This window comes from Juglans microcarpa x Juglans regia, chromosome 6S (assembly GCF_004785595.1).
Source record: "Juglans microcarpa x Juglans regia isolate MS1-56 chromosome 6S, Jm3101_v1.0, whole genome shotgun sequence".
Classification (NCBI taxonomy): domain Eukaryota; kingdom Viridiplantae; phylum Streptophyta; class Magnoliopsida; order Fagales; family Juglandaceae; genus Juglans; species Juglans microcarpa x Juglans regia.
The window spans coordinates 9,709,129-9,726,743 of record NC_054605.1 but is presented as its reverse complement, the minus strand read 5'-3'; the positions used below and the strand labels follow the sequence as shown (position 1 = coordinate 9,726,743).

Below are 17,615 nucleotides of genomic sequence, written 5' to 3'. Positions count from 1 at the left end.
CCTCTATTTGAACAGGAGCAATCCCATGTCGACATGGTTGCCGCCCACTTAACAATTTGCAAGTTAACGATCATGGCCTGTAGTGGGACATGTCCTTTAAAGTGGCACCGTCTATGGGATCATGTAATATGTGATTTCAGTTTTTCATTGGATTCCAACGTGGTTCTCTCATGCCGACCATGACATGTTCTTAAGCAACTCGTGAACCGGAAGCAACACCTATAGAGATGGAAACACAATTAGCAGCAATTGAAGAAAAGCTAAAGATGGTGTAAGACGCCATGGAAAACCTAAGGAAAGAGAATAAGGAACTTAAGAGACGCAACATTGAGCTCGGTGATGCTACCATACTCGGCCATAACGAATAGGGAGAAGGAGAAACACATAGCAATGAGGGAGTGAACGTGGAGGATGTGGAAAAGAAGAAGTTGCATGATGAGCTATGCAGCCTCACTGGCAAGTATGGGGAGATGGTGAAGAAGATGGGAGGATCTTCCTCTATAGAACAACTGTTGAGCTACACGGATTTGCCTTATAGCCTGGAAGTAATGGTTGTACCGCTCCCGTCGAAATTTAAGTGCCATAGATAAAGATGTATGATGGTCTAAAGGCCCGGTAGATCACTCGGAGAACTTCAAAGCGCAAATCACACTTCACGGTTTCCCAAGAGAAATTGCCTGTCGATCTTTTCCCCCAAACGCTGAGGGGAATGGCAAGAGTATGGTTTGGAACGCTCTGGACGGGATCAATTGATAGCTTTGAAGAGTTAGCCAGGCAATTCTTAACACAATTTATGCCCAACAGGAGGCGTAGGTGCCCAGTGGCACACCTCTTGACTGTCAAACAAAGGGAAGATAAGAGCCTAAAGACATACCTCACCCACTTTAATAAAGAAAGGTTAACGACAGATAACCAAGATGAGAAGATAACTCTAGCCGCCCTGTTAGGTGAGATCTGGCCACGCAATCCGTTCATGGCTGAATTGGATAGAAAGACCCCCTCTACCCTGAGAGAGTTCTTGGATAGGGCGGATGACTTCGTCAACCCTGAAAATACATTAAAGGGTCTTGTAGAGCTAATGAAAGGGGAGTTGAAGGCGAAACACAAGGGTAGTTTGGGAGACAAGAAAGTTGCACCGAACCACTAAGATATGAGGCACGAAAGGCGACAAGAGCATAATACCCTACTCATCCACATTAATTTGAACGAGCAAAGAAAACAAAGAGTTAGGAAGAGAATACCGCCAGCCTAGAACCGGCAGGCGCTACTGCAAATTCCATCAAACAAGCTCACACTGGAAAAATGGTTGCACAACCATGAAGAAGAGAGTGATCTAGCTGGTTGGCAATGGAGAGCTTGAAAGAATGCTCACGGAGCGAGCAAAACCCAAACGACGATTTGAGAGAGGACACAACCTCTGTAAAAGTAACAGTCCGGATAGGTGGCGCCCATCAAGGGAAGATGCCTATAATAACGACAGGGACAGGGCGCCTCATAAAAAAGATAAGGACAGGGCCCTTCAGCAAAATCAGAACAATAGCAGGCGGATTCGCTGGGGGCAATGCATCCTCATCTAGCAGAACGACGCATGCCCGAAGGGCAAGATATGAAGAAATTTATGTAGCGGACAGGTCGGCCAAGCACCAAAAACTTGACGCCTCAATAACTATCTCTTTTGTAGAAGAAGATTGTGAAGGAGTATTGTACCCTCATGATAATGTGCGAGTGGTAACCCTCCTGGTCGCTAATTACACCACCAGACGCATCCTCATTAACAATGGGAACTCAACAGACATTTATTTTGGGAGGCTTTTGTAAAGATGGGCATATATGTCACTAACTTGAGACCCTCACTGACACTGTGATAAGTTTGTTTTTTATGTAATTTTTATTTCTCTTTTATTTATGAAAAGTGTCAGTTTTCCTTCGATTCTGTTGATTTTATTTTATTTTTATATATATTTCTTTATTTTTTAGATTTGAAGGAATGAGAAGATTTAATGCAAAATGAGAGCATTTTGGTATAAAAAATGAAACTACGGATCCATACTAATAAGAGGCGACTAGATATGAAGAGAGCCGAGGAGATTTAGGCAAGGAGCCTTGTCCCGCGGGCAACAAAGAGATGTATCTCACCAAATGACGAGAAGACTTACCCCTTGGTAGGTGAATAGTCTTTCCTCTTGGTAGCCGAGGAGATCAGTATATTCAACGCACACGGCATCTATATGATGGAACCCTCCCGAGTTTCGCAATAAATCTGCTAACCACCAAATCATCCCAAGTTCTGAAATTCAAGTAGCATATCACTGAATCTTCCATTTAAGAACAATCTCGTTATTCTTGGGATAATTTTCTTTTACATTAACATCTATCTTTAGAAACTATTTTCTAGATTTTTAGGCTAGACTGTAGTCACATTTATCATGTTTCTGCATTTGAAGTTTTGACATCTATTTAATCCCAGCTTGTGGGATATGGATAAGGGAGTCTGAGTCTTAGAGGCCAATAGTCCAAACTTTATTCTTTAGGTTTCTTTCAAGGAGGCGGATCGGGAGAGCAGAGGTAAGAGCCACATGCTTCATCAATCGACTCCAATGAAGAATAATAATTTTATTCTTTTTCTTTTCAGTTTCATTATAAACTAATTTTATTTTCTAGAGCTTTGATGTAGTCTAGCATTGAACATACAATTTATATTCTAAGTTATTTTATTTTCAATATTTTCATGATTAAGTGTTTATTCTTTGTTCGTAATGCTTACAATCTTCTAGCTAATTATTGTTCGATCTATTCGATCGCAATGAGACCGAGAGGTGATTTTTTATTAGTGCTTTAGGATTAAGAACCATTAGTTAAGCGAAGGTAGAGATATTTTACCGCAATTAGTATGATTTTCAAGAAGAATCTAAAGAACTTAATGAGTCTCCAATTAGTTAAATTCACATAGAGGTATAGAGTTATTATTTGGATATATTTTTAGTATTATTTGAGAGAAAATATTGAATAGTTAAGAGATTTTTATTATCAACTTGGGATAATTGGAATTTTATAACAGGAAGAATAAATTGTGTGGGGTTCGTTAGGTGAAATCAAACGCTCTACATCTATTTTTATTATCTTTAAAATCTTAGTTTTAATGCTATTTTCATTAGTTTAATTTAGATAATCTATTATTTAAATTTCGGTTTTCCAAATAGTAATTAATTTAGTAAAATTCAATACTCAATAAAATAATTAATCTCTGTGAGTTTGACATCCGTTTTCTTTAAAACACTTTACTGCTTGTTACGATTTTGTGCACTTGTAGATATTTTCAGCATAATAGGTTTTTGGCGCAGTTACCGGGAATTAGTTATTCGTTATTGATATCAATACTAGTTAGATTTTTACTACTTTGGTTTTATTTTTAAAGAATTGGTTTAAATTATATCTCAGTTTGGTTTTTCTTTTTAGTAACTAGAAATGCCCCGATCTAAATCATTAGGGCATACACTTTTCGATCCCGAGATTGGAAGAACATTATGCCAGATTAATAAAGAGAAAAAGATAGAGGTCGCTGCATTTAAAGTTAATATGGCCGACCAGGAGCACAAGGCGTTAAGAGACTATACTATGCCCTCTGTCAATAGGGTGACATCTAGTATAAGGTGGCCAGCTATACAAGCTAATAACTTCGAGATCAAGCCGGCCATAATTCAAATGATTCAACAAACCGTCCAATTTGGGGGGCTGTCACGAAACGATCCTAATGTCTATATTGTAAATTTCCTAGAAATTTGTGATATTTTTAAACACAAAGGATTGACAGATGATGCAATTCGATTGAAACTTTTTCCTTTCTCACTTAGGGAAAAAGCAAAAGTTTGGTTGAACTCTTTGCTACCCGGCATCATCACCACCTAGGAGGAGTTCGCACAAAAATTCTTAGCAAAATATTTCCTTTCGACCAAGATAGCGAAGTTAAGGAATGATATTACTACCTTCACCCAATTTGAGGGTGAATCATTATATAAGGCATTAGAGAGATACAAGGATTTATTGCGCAAGCGTCCGCATCACGACCTCCTAGCCTGGCTTCAAGTATAGGCATTTTACAATGGTTTGGGACCCACAAATTGATCTATGGTTAATGCGGCCGCGGGATGAGTATTAATGAGTAAGACACATGAAGCCACATATGCACTTATGGAAGAATTGGCATCCAACAATTATCAATGGTCTGCAAAGAGAGCAATGCCAAGAAAGACGGCTGGAGTTTTTGAACTTGATTCTATTACCACATTGGCGACACAGATCGCAAATCTATCACAACAACTAGGTAAGATGAATGTTAATGTTATTCAAACTAATGTTGTTTGTGATCATTGCGTAAGAAATCATTAAAGTGTAGATTGCCAAGTGGGGAGTCCTTTTGCTGAACTGAGTTATGAACAAGCCTATTATGTATCCACTTTCCAACGTCAAAACAATCCTTATTCAAACATGTTTAATCCCGGATAGAGAAATCATCCAAACTTTTCATGGAGCAATAATCAAGTGCTGGCTAGACCACCTCAATAGTTTCCACAGCAAGAGAAGAAACCGACACTTAGCATATCATGCAAAACATCGATATGGTGATCCAAAACAACTCGGCTTCAATCCGCAATCTTGAGGTGCAAATTGGTCAGCTGTCAAACATGCTTACCGAAAGGACAATAGGGACTTTACCGAGCAACATTGTGACCAATCCAAAGGAACATGTCAAAGCCATAACATTGAGAAGTGGGCGGACACATGACCAGCCGCAAACAGTAAATATCGAGCAAGATGCAGAAGCTGCCAAAAATGTGGAGTCTGAGATGAAGGAAGCCGAGTCCGAGGTGAAAGAAGCAGAGCAGGATACGACCGACCAGCAAGCTGAAAAGACTAAGGAGAATAAAGGGGCCGCAAAACCCAAAAAATCCAAGGAGTTTATATCTGAAACTTATTCTCCTTCAATTTATGATCCACAATTCCTTTTCTACAGAGATTAAGAAAAAATAAGATTGATAATCAGTTCTCAAAATTTTTTGATTATATTTAAGCAACTGCATATTAATATTCCTCTCGTTGAAGCTTTACAGTAAATGCTTAAATATGAAAAAAAAATTAAGGATATATTATCAAACAAGTGAAAGTTGGAGGAGCCTGAGATTGTAATGCTGAACGAGGAGAGCAGTACAATTTTACAAAAGAAGCCGCCACCTAAGTTGAAAGATCCAGGGAGTTTCACGATCCCTTGCACTACAGGAAATAAATTCCTATTTTGATAAAGGTTTATGCGACTTAGGAGGATGTATTAATCTAATGCCTCTCTCTGTTTCCAAGAAACTTGGTCTTGGAGAAGCAAAACCGACCACTATCTCTCTATAGTCGGAGGACATATCTATTAAATAGCCGAAAGGACTCATAGAGGACGTACTGGTGAAAGTTGATAAGTTCATCTTCCTGGCCGACTTCATTGTGCTTGATATGGAGGAGGAAGAGGAGATCCCTTTAATACTAGGCTGACCTTTCCTTGCGACAGGGAGAATCTTAATTGATGTCCAGCAAGGGAAACTCATTTTGAGAGTTGGCGAGGAGCAGGTTACTTTTGAGATATTTAAATTTATGGAATTCCCTTTCGGGTATTACATCTTCCCCATTTAAAAATATTTCTTCCTCGAAATTTGCTACACTTAAGCAAATTGTTTCCATGGCTAATTTAATCCTCAACAATTATGTCGAACCTAACATTCAAAAATTCTAACTTTCCCATGGTTTGTGCCCGGTGCCTTAAATATCAGCTAATCTTCTTGGCATCCATATTCACATACCCAGTGTCAATCGTCGTACACCTCAGGATCCAGTTCGAGTAAAAAGTATGCACTTCCACAATGAAATTGAAGCCTAATAATAATCCCACTTTTTTTTTTCTAGCTAAACCTCACAAATAACTAAAAGAGAACTCCCAAAAATAATATTTAAAATCTCCGAAATAATAGTAAAATCAAAAGTTCCAAACTTAAGTCTTGAGAAACTTCAATTCACAAATTCCCAAATTCCTCAGAAAATCTACTTTCAACCTTAAATTTTTCTAAACTTCTCACTTCAAACACATACTAACTCATCAAACACCTAAAGCTAGAGCCTTGTAGATATAAAATATTGTGCCTAATCCCTTTGAAAAACCTCTTCAACCAACTTCAATATTCTAAGCTATAAAACTAGAAAAGTTCCATGCAAGCATGATTAATCCCAACTTAACTAAAACATCAAGCTTTCAAGAAGAAAAAGAGTGGGGTACTTGTGATCGCATTGTTGCCGTCCTCATCATCTTCAGATGTCAGTGCAAACACTCGAGTTGGTCCCATTCTATGTTGATTGTTTCCCTCAGTCGTCTGTCGGGGACCTGGAGGTGTGTTGGGTTTATTCTTGTTGTCCGACAGTAATAGGCATTCTCTGATGAGATGACCAGTCTTACCACATCGAAAACATGCCCCCATTTCCTTTTTACACTCTCCAGTGTGTGTGCGGTTACAAAACTTACAGGGGTTATTCGTTTGATTACCCTACATTTGACTCTGACTTGAGTTATTCCTCTCATTTCTCTTCTTCTATGGCCCTTGGTCCATACTAGAGGATCCTTGTGGAGTAGCTCTCTTTCTCTGTTCTTGCAACTTAGCACCTCTCTTAAGATTCTGCTTAACCAACATCGCCTTATGCACTAACTTTGAAAAACTTTGGATCTGTAGGACCATCACTCATTCATATATCTTGTGATTCAACCCCTCCTCAAACTTTCTGGCCTTCTTCTCTTCATCAGGAATCAGGTATGAGGCGAAGCGCTATAATTCAACAAATCTTGCAACATACTAGCACACAATCATGGTCCCTTGCACCAAGTTGGTGAACTCTCGAACTTTAGCTTCCCTGTTTGCTTTAGGGAAGAAATAGTCAAAGAAATTCTGCTTAAAGTGAGGCCAGCTAACTACTCCTGTCCCTTCAGATTCCCTAATGGCTTTCTCAGAATTCCATCACCTCTTAGCTTCTCCGATCAATTTAAAGGCTACGAATCATACTTTCTGCTGATCTGTGCACTCCAAGACACTAAATATTTCTTCCATGCCTTGAATCCAATCCTCCGCTGCGTTTGGATCGCCTCTTCCATCAAATGTGAGAGGATGGGTACGATTAAATTGCTCGAATGTGCTGCCTCGCTCATTGTTGTTTTCATTCAAATCCTCAAGATTTCGAACTTGGCGACGAGCTGCCATCCTGTGAGCTTAAACTTGGTTAAACTTTGTAAAGAAGAAAAACAAAATATAGGTATCAATAAAAACATATATATGTCAAATAAATATTTCAAAAAAATTCATCATTTTTTTTTTTAGAAATACCCAATCCTATCGATATCTTTAATAAACTCATAAAGCTCTCATTGCCATCTATAATAATAAACCTAGCATCACTTTAGACTTACATACGTCCTTAGAAATTAAACCTCAAAAGTCATGAATTTAACTCTTAACATTTGCCAAATCTACAACCTCAAATTCTATAAAACACAATCCTTGACACCTGTATATTCTAAGCCCTCAAATGTCTTAAAAGATAATCATTTCTTAAAATCTATAACTCTAAAACCTCAAATTTTGTTGGCCACCTACCATGAGTCTACAAATGATCAAATCAAATATCTTCAAAATCTTACCCTGAGGCCTAAAAAAAAATTCTAAAATCTTAAATGTCCTCAAACACCTTATTATATTATCTAGAATCTCAAATATGTCTCTGATACCAGCTGTAACGCCCCGTCCCCGGAGGTCTAGAGAGTTATCTCTTGTAACCTAAATACATCTTCCATAACATATTTATATACTCTAATCTTTCCAAAAAGTACAAATCCATTTATTCAAACTAAAAAATATATATTCCTCCACCAGGACACCAAATAAATACATCAATGAAAGAATTTAAAAATTCCATAAATATTTAGAAATATCCATGACTCCAAATATCAAATAACATAAAATCATAAACCTACTAAATAAGACTCTCCAATAAACTTGTACCCTCTGACACTTATTCATCTATGATCATCAAACCTTACTCTTGACTTCCAGTTGAGGCATCAAAATTATCTAAAAAATATTGTGAAGATAATGAGTGAGTTATCAACAACTTAGTAAACAGAAAACATATACTGGTATGTAAATATGAGCATTTTCAGAATTTAGAATATGGAACAAAATATTTACTATTAGAATGCAGAAACAGAAACATTTATTTTCAAAATGCAAATATCAAAACATATTACAAAAATATCAAAACGAAACTTTCAGAAAACATTCTTATTCAAAAATCTTTTGGCATATCAAAATCTGAGACCTCATCTTTATCATATCGGAGCATCCCATTGGGACATATACCATGTTTAAGTTAGAGGTGTCAAATCGTGTTAACGGGTCATGTTCATATCATGTCAAGACATGTATATTATACTATATAGGTTAACCCTAACCCGACCCGTTAAGCTTATCGTGTTAAGATCTCAAACCCTAACACAACTCATTAACATAACGGATCGTGTTGTGTCAATCCGTTTTGACCCGTTTATATAAATGGATTGAACATACCCAAAATTAACCCCCTTGATCTAGTTAAGTTTAGCATAATTTTATATAAATGTTAATCACTATATCTATAAAAAAAAATATAAAACTAACTACAAGTCCAAAATTACAACCCAAACAATAAAAATATCGAAATTAAAATCCCAAAAATTTTATTTTTTAGGTATAAGGGTATAATTGTTACTTTAACTTTCTTAACGGGTCATAATAGGTTGACCCGTTATCAACCCATTAAGCTATCGTGTTTTAACAGGTCAACCCGTTTTGACCCGAACCCATTAAGGCTAAACTCTAACCCACTTTTATCGTGTCGTGTTCGTGTTGGGTTAACGGGTCATGTCACATATTGTCACTCCTGTGTTTAACTCTTGTGGTAGGGTTATAAACCACAATTATAACCCGTGGTTGGGTCGTACACCATTTTTAACCCTTATTTATTCACATAAAAAACTTTTAGATTTGATGCATCAGAACATCTTTATTTCATCAAAATTTTCAGGAAAAAAAAGACTCATATTCGCACTTTTCTAGATCAAAAATAGAATGCACAAATGAGCTCATGTCTATACTAGTTATGATAGAAAATTCTTTCTCTTTATACAGTTTTCATGCATATGCAGAACACATATTTGAGATTGTTTTCAAATTTCTTTTCAAAACAAACATGCGTATTTTCAAAATCAACCTCATTTTATTTTATTTTATGCAAAGTCTAGCATAGGAACCCCATTACCTGGACTTCTTAGCTTTTCAGAAATTTCTTCAAAAATGCCGAACAAATATTATTGGCCACCTGTAACATAATAACGTAATTTTCATAAATTCTCAATCAAACACATATTTCAATATTTAAGCCAAAGATACTAAAATAACCTATTTTAATTCCTCAAAAACCTAAATTCACGTAATTCTAAAATATATTCACATTTCAAAATTCATCAATGTCCAATTAATTAGTCCGACTAAAACACAAAATCTAACTTATTTACTAATGAAATCAGATTATAAAATTTACAAGCTAATATATTTATACAAAAATATTTTAAAATTAAACAACTACAACTTAGATTCATTTTAAAAATTAACTTAATCACATTTAAAACTCATGTATTTAGTAATTTAACTTCAATCCGTAAATATAAATTCTTATACTACAAATAAAATCCTACGCATAGCAGATGATAAAACATGATCAATGTATACTCAGTCAAGGGCATTTTGAGAAAGAAATTCATAACCTGCATGGATCTCTGAGAAAATAAAATAGGATCTAATATTATGGAATAGGGCCATGTATACTGAAAGCTATGTGCAGCAATGGCTTGAGTGGAAGTCTATGGCAGCACGGTTGGGGGCAGTGGAAGGTCACGGTGGTCGAAGGTGTGGAAACGCACTGAGAGAAAGAGAGTGATGAGAGCAAATGAGACGTGAGAGGGAGTGAGAGCACCGTGAGAGAGACAAAGAGTAAGAGAAAGCGAGAGGGACTTACATACGGTGGTTCAGGGGGTATTACGACACGTTGCGACTGTGTGACGTAGCCATTTCCTACGAGGAACAAAGCCTAACAAAGGAGGGAACGTGGGTCTACGGTGGTGTCCAAAGTTGCTCTGTTTCTCTTATTTAAAACAAGGACTTACTTGCTCTGTTATCGTTGCTGAAAACAGAGGCTAGTTGGGCAGCGAAGGGAGGACCGAGAAGGTTGTTTGGTGGTTTGAAAAAGCCTGGGTAGTGGTGGTGCAAGTAGGTTTCGAGTGGTTGAAAACTGGGTTGTGGTGGTGCTAACGGTGGCTAAGCAGTGGTCTATCAAGGTGGTTTTCACGTTTTCCGTGGTTGTGGGCAGTTCCTACAGCAGCGTTGCTTCCAGTTTTGCTTTGCACTACTGCGCAATGTGTGATCGGGTGCAGCGACACCACGGGAGTCTGTTTTTTCCTCTTGATTTGTACAGATGCCGCAGAGGGGTATGGGTTCACTGTAACGGGGCTGGTGGCTTCATGCATGGAGGCTGAGGGGGGAAAACAGGTTGATGATAGTGACTGTGGTTGGGCAGTTTTCTCTTGGCATGAAATAATATATGTATATATATAAGTGAGTAATGGTAAAACCCTAGAGAAACGAAAGGGAGAGACATGCATGGCATGGAGTCCGGTCTTTGGTTCCCATGGCTTGGGCTCTTTAGCCTAAAAAACATTTGGCCCACATCTTGGATCTTGAATGGGATTAATGCATGGGTTCGACATTTGTTTTCTTCAAAACACTTTACTACTTGTTATGATTTTGTGCACTTGTAGATAATTTCAGAATAACACACCGCTTAAGGGCTTCTCTGGAGATCTGATCCAACTGGTAGGCGCCATTACCCTCCCAGTCACGGCGGGAAAAGGGATGTGTACCATGACCACCATGACCGATTTCTTAGTCGTGAAGGCACCCCCTTCAGATAATGCTATATTGGGGCGATCAACATTGAACAATCTCGAGGCATTTACATCCACAAACCACCTTAAGATGAAGTCCCCAACTGAAGGCAGAGTGGGGGGAAGCACGAGGGAGCAAGCCCTAGCACAGAAGTGTTATGTGCTGGAACTGAGGAGCAAAGGGGGAGAAGTATGCATTACCGGAGGCGGTGATGACCAGGCCGCCTAGGAGGATTGTTAGAGCATATTGCCTCCATCGGCGAGGAGAGGGGAGACTTACGGTGTGTAAGACCCAGCCCATTTTCAGGCCCAGGCCCGTGAAACACCTCCAGTTTCGACGTCGTGTAGATTCACGTCTACCTTCCTTTTTCATGCATGCCGTTCATCCCTCTTTTCTCTAGGTTTTTACCCTTTACTTCATATAGCTTATATATATATGTTATGCATTCTTGACCTAGATTTTGTGCCGCTCATCTCCTCTTCACAGAAAATCAACCAAGAGTCTCCACCTCTCACTGTGAACCTCAGCCAAGCCGCATCATGCACCAGCCACCACTCCCTGTTAAACACCAACTGGGTAGCTCGGTTAGCAAGCAGTGCACTGTCTCCACCAAGCCGATCCACGTGCCGCTGTCCCACCAAGCGCAACCCACACCGGTACCTCAGTCATTGGGAGTTCACCACCCCAGCCGTGCGCCACCGTCCCTCCGAGTTCCACGTCCGGTTTTTGCAGCTGTCGGTTAAGGCCCCCACCTCTGTTTTTACTCCAAGAAACAGAGGAGTCTTCTTGCATCCGTATGCCACAAATCTGCCTACCTACACTGCCAGCCATCGTTGCATCGCACCACTCTCTGTCTGTCGCACACCACCTCGACCTCTCGGTAAGCCACCACCTCCCTCACTGCATCTCCCCTTTTCGGCTTTGCTCTCTCCGCCTCTCGCTCACTCACCTCGCCCTCTCTTCTTCTCACGTGCTCAGGTCAGCTCAGCAGTAGCTCTACCACACTCTTGCTCTTCAACCGCACCCCACGGTCCTGCCAGCCAGCCCTGTCGCGTCGTACTCCATCACGCTAGCCTCGGTTTCCCTTGGGTAAGCCTCTGCCGCCGCATGCTTGGTTTATTCCCGTATGTTTGCTCCTCTGGTTTTGCTCTTGTAAGTTATATATATATATATAAGTATATATATATATATATATGTATATATATATATGTAAATTGATCACCTAATAGTCGAGTACTATTACCAGACTACCCTCAGTTTATCTTCCATATATATTTTCGGATAAGAGGTACATTTGGGTTTATATTTAAATGGGTTTGTTTTTTTTTTAAGTTTCATAAATTATTGTATTTGTGTAGATGATATTTGAATAATTTTGTAAATTAAAGGAAGTAAACCTATTTTTTAAGAGAAGTTTTTCATGTCGTATCTTATTAGATTTTTTTTAAAAGTAGTTAAAATATTCTATTAATTTGTAATACGTTGTTGGTATTCTGGATATTTTGATATTAGCATTTATTGAGTTCCGTAATTATCTTAATACGTGTGCGATTGAATTTCTTATTCGGTACGATTTCGATTAAGTGGATATTGATGATTTTAGAAAGTGATAATGTATCTTGAGGTTATGAGAATTTTAGGTTTTGAGGAATTAAAATATGTTATTTTAGAAACTTAGGCTTAGACATCGAAATACGTGATTGATTGGAAATTTATAGAAATTACGTGATTATCTTATAGGTGACGATTAATTCTTGTTCGGCTTTGTTGAGGAAATTTTTGGCAAGCTAAGAAGTTCAGGTAAGCGGGGGTTTCTATGCTAGACCTTACACGAATTAGTGAGACTGAGGTTGACTTTCTGAAAACTTTGCATATTTTTGTGATGAAATGAGAACTTGGGAAAAACCACCTTCGATCACTTATTTGCATTACTCATGAAATTTGTATGAAAAAGAGAAAATATTTTCTGACATGCATTGTGTAGACATGAGCTAAATTTTGTCATTTTGTCTCTGAAATCTGAAAAAGAGCGATATTGAGAATCTAAAAAATTGTGTATTTGTTTGGAAAGATGCTCCGACTTTTATTTTCAGTATGTGAGAATGATCTGATTATGTTTTGGTACTCTGTTTTATTTTGATATGGCATCTGAAAACCTTTGGCATGGTGTACTGATTTTGTATTTGACTCTGTCTCTGCTTTGCTCTGCTCTGCTTTGTTATGCTCTGTTCTGTTTAGGTTGGTACCAACTTCTCTGTCTCTGAGTGCACCCACTTTGGAAATAAAGTGGTTTATTTGTGGTCTTTCCTGTGTGCACACTCGGGGCTCCAAGAAGAATAAGGAAAAGATTTCACCTCCGTCTCTACTCGGTTTGGCCACCGGGGATAGCACAACCCTACCACGGGGGTGAAACATGGTCTCTGCTCTGTAAGATGCTCTGTTTTGATGTGATGATGATGTTCAGGTTCTGGGTTTTACTTGACTTAAAGCCATCGCTCTGTTACTTTTGAAAACATGTTTTGTTCTACATGACAACTCTGGAAAATATTTTGTTATGCATACTGTACTCTGTAAATGCTCATATTTGCACACTAGTATACGTTTTCTGCTTACTGAGTTGTTGATAACTCACCCCTATATCCATAATATGTTTCAGATAATTTTGATGCAACAGCTAGAAATCAGGAATAGAGAGTACTTGCAAGTTTTGTTGATCATAGAAGGCTAAGTGCCTTGGGGTACAAGGATTTTTGGAGGATCTTTTGGTAGTATTGATATTTTATGTGGCCTAGGTATTTTGAGTAAATGATATTTCTAATTTTTGTGGAAAAGTTTATGTATATCAATGAGACACTTTTGATGTGTCCTTATGTAGGATCACGGATATCTGTGTTGAATAAATAGGCTAATATGTTATGGAGATTCTGGTTTATTTTAAAAGTATTATTTGGAAATGATTTTAAGTGATATGAGTTAACTTTCCAGACCCTCGGGGGACGGGGCGTTACACGGTGTACGCTGGGGAGAGGGAGGAGAGAGAAAGGGAGGGAAAAGTGAGGGAGAAAGAGAGAGGGTTTGGGTTTTAATCCTGATCCCTTCGTCTTGGGATCTTTAAAACGATATAACGGTGGAGGATTAAAACACTGATCTGAAAATGCGTAAACATAAACTTATTTAAAAACACTGAGAGGAATTAAGGTAAAATATTATTTAAACTAAACTTTAGTTTATAAAATAATATTCCTTCATCATTAATAAAATGATGAAGTCTTATTTAATATCTTTAAAGAATAAAATCATTTAATTTAATTAGAGTTTTAAACATAATTTTAAATCACATAATATTTTAAATAACTGGAATCATTTTAATAAATGATATTAAAATGATTTCCGACAATTATAATATTTTTGGAGCTCTTAAAAAATATTATAATTATCTTATTTAAAATCAAACTTAGTTCAATAACATTGGAAATACTCCATATAAATATTTTCAGTGCATTTAAAATACTGGGCATACTTTAGAAATCACATAATATCTTTAGGAACACGCCATCGAGGTTCGACACGCATGACGAGGCTCGAAGTCATTAGAGAGAAGGGCAGATTGTTGCATAATTTCTGTCCTCAAAGTTTGCTTACGTCAGAAAAGAGTGTACATAAGAAGGAAGGAGCAGGGTGTTACATGGCCACCTCAATTCCAAGGAAAAATTTCAGCTTGCCTAAGTCTTTGATTCTGAATTTTTCATGAAGGGTGGTTTTGAGATAGTTAATGCGTTCAATGCAATCACCAGCCACTATAATATCATCTACATATACCAAAATGGCTGTGAATGAACTTTTAGTGCTCTTGGTAAACAAGATGTAATCAGCTTTAGACACTGTGAATCCTTGTTCAACAATAAAATTGGAAAGCTTAGAGTACCATTACCGTGATGCTTGTTTCAATCCATATAAACTCTTATTTAATTTGCACACTTTCTTACTGTCATCATTGGAATAACCAGGAGGAAGTTCCATATACACCTCCTCATCTAACTCACCATGCAAAAATGCATTGTTTACATCAAATTGGAAAAGGCCCCATCCCCTTATTGCTGCTACAACCAAGCGAATTCTGACAGTGACAAGTTTAGCCACAGGTGAGAAGGTCTCATAGTAGTCTAGTCCTTCTTGTTGGGTGTATCCCTTTGCTACTAGTCTTGCTTTAAGCCTCTCTACAGTCCCATCAACTTTAAACTTAATTTTATAAACCCATTTACACCCAATTGCTTCTTATCCGGTGGTAAATCAACTAAGGCCCAAATGTTATTAAGTTCAAGAGCTTCTATTTCAGCTCTCATGGCTATGCACCATTCAGGTGAATTTTTGGCTTCTTGATAAGTTCTAGGTTCAGGTTGGGATGCAATTGAGACAACAAAAGCTCTATGCAAATTGGACAACTTTTCATATGAAACACTATCACTGAGAGGATAAGCATTACCTGAGGTATTTTGCCTTTCTGTTTGTCCAACATTGGAGACGGGTGAAGAGAGGTATCTTGCTGACATATGAAATCCTGCAAGTGGGAAGGTGCACTTCGAACCCTTGTTGACCTCCTAGGCAAGTGACTAATAGGTGTGGTATTTGATGCATAGTCATGAGTAGCAGAATATTGAGGGTTGGTTTCTGACTCAGTTTGAGAGAAAGTATCAAGAATTTCCTGTTCAGAGATGGTATTTTGAGAATTTGCTTCAGTTTCTTGAGGAATGTTTGAGGTAGTGGTGACAGATTCTGTGAAAATGGTAGGGATTTGAGTAAAACTGATATTGTTTTGGTCTGATTCCACAAGAGTGTCAGTGAGGATTTTATTTTTGTAAGGGAAAATATTTTCATAAAAAACCACATTTCTAGAAACAAATATTCTCTTGGTTTCAAGGTCTAGCAAAGTATATCCTTTAATCCCAAAGGGGTATCCCATAAACACACGCCTCTTTGCTCTAGAGTCAAATTTATGCCTTCCATTAACAATGGTTGTAGCAAAAGCTAGACAGCCAAAAACTTTAACGTGTGTGTAACTGGGTTTCTTTTTGAACAGAATCTGATAAGGGCTTTTATTGCTCAACATAGGTGAAGGTGTCCTGTTTATGATATGCACAGCAGTTAAAATACAATGATTCTAATATTTTAAGGGAATGCTATTTTGAAATCTTAATGCCCTGGTTGTATTTAAAATATGTTGGTGTTTTCTTTCCACCACAGCATTTTACTGTGGTGTCTCAACACAACTTCTTTGATATATGAGGCCCTTTTTGGGATAAAAATCCTTCATGTTAAACTCCCCTCCATATCACTCCGAATGGTTTTTATTCTGGTCTCAAATTGAGTCTCTATCACAGTACAAAAGCTTTGAAGGGTGGTGGTGGCATCATATTTTAGTTTCAACATATAAGTCCAAGTGCATCTACCAAAATCATCCACAATAGTTAAGAAGTATTTTGAACCATCACTGCCAGTTTCATTGCAAGGACCCCAAATGTCACAATGTAATAATTCAAAACACTTTTCTGTTTTGTGTGTGCTTATAGGAAAGGGTAGTTTGTGGAGCTTGGCTAAAGGATATATGGACCAAAGATTTTTACTAGGAGTTTTTGAAAAATGAACATCACCATCTATGTTAGAAACTGAGTAAGAAGAATGTCCTAATCTATAATGCCAAACATCAAAATTTTGGTCATTATTGGTGACTGAAGCAGAAATTGGGAGTGAAGATAGTGGACTCATTTTGCCCAAGGCATCTGACAAGACTGAGGGAGAGACTTCCCTTTGTAGTATATGGTACAGCCCTTTCCTCACTTCACCCATGCCAATCGTCCTCCAAACTGAAAGGTCTTGTATGTAGCAGAAATGAGGAAATAAAATCAAACAACAATGAAGTGTTTGAGTTAGTTTTCTAGCAGAAATCAAGTTGAAAGTGATGCTAGGAATACAAAGAGCATCTTGAAGGGTTAGAGAGTTTGTAATTCTTATTGTTCCTATGTGAATAACAGCAGCTATATTACCATTAGGTAAAGCAACAGAATGAAAAGCTTGTGATTGAATTGAAGAGAACAGTGAGGGAGAAAAGATCATGTGATCTGTTGCTCCTGTGTCAATGATCCAAGGCACATTCAATTTATTTGAAGGCTTGGAATTAAAAACAAATATACATAATGACATACCAGAAATTTGATGAACATTTCCATCAGAAGATGAGGAAGCAAAAATGTTTTGAACATTGTTGGCAAAAGGGTTTGAGTGTAAGGGACTTGTGGCTGGTTTGAGCAAAGCCAGGAGCTGTGAGTATTGTTTTTGGCTTAAGGACACTTGAGACTTGTCATTTACCAAATCCTGTGCAGAAGTTGGAGATGCAGTGGCTTGGTTTCCTGAAGATCTGTTCGTCCCATCAAACTTGTGAGTTGATGGGTATCCATGAAGCTTAAAACACTTGTCTGCAGTATGACCTGGAATTTGACAGTGAGAACAAACTGGTTTGCTTGGGTTAGCCTTAAAGCATCTTTCTAGAGAGTGTCCTGATATTTT

At 37.9% G+C, this 17,615-nt stretch overlaps 1 protein-coding gene and 1 non-coding gene across 2 annotated transcripts; one reads left to right on the top strand and one right to left on the bottom strand.

The window, feature by feature from the left end:
• Window positions 1–709: 709 nt before the first annotated feature.
• On the top strand, window positions 710–1,147 carry LOC121236604. Its single transcript, XM_041133047.1, has one exon. The coding sequence runs from the start codon at window positions 710–712 to the stop codon at window positions 1,145–1,147; it is 438 nt and encodes a 145-aa protein (XP_040988981.1).
• A 2,813-nt stretch (window positions 1,148–3,960) lies between these two features.
• LOC121238000 lies at window positions 3,961–4,067 on the bottom strand. Its single transcript, XR_005935046.1, has one exon. It is a non-coding gene; the product is annotated as a small nucleolar RNA R71 (small nucleolar RNA).
• Between the last annotated feature and the right edge of the window lie 13,548 nt (window positions 4,068–17,615).

Excerpts from the sequence above, each read along its gene's own strand:
- LOC121236604 (XM_041133047.1), top strand. The coding sequence starts at position 710 with ATGGCAAGAGTATGGTTTGGAACGCTCTGGACGGGATCAATTGATAGC.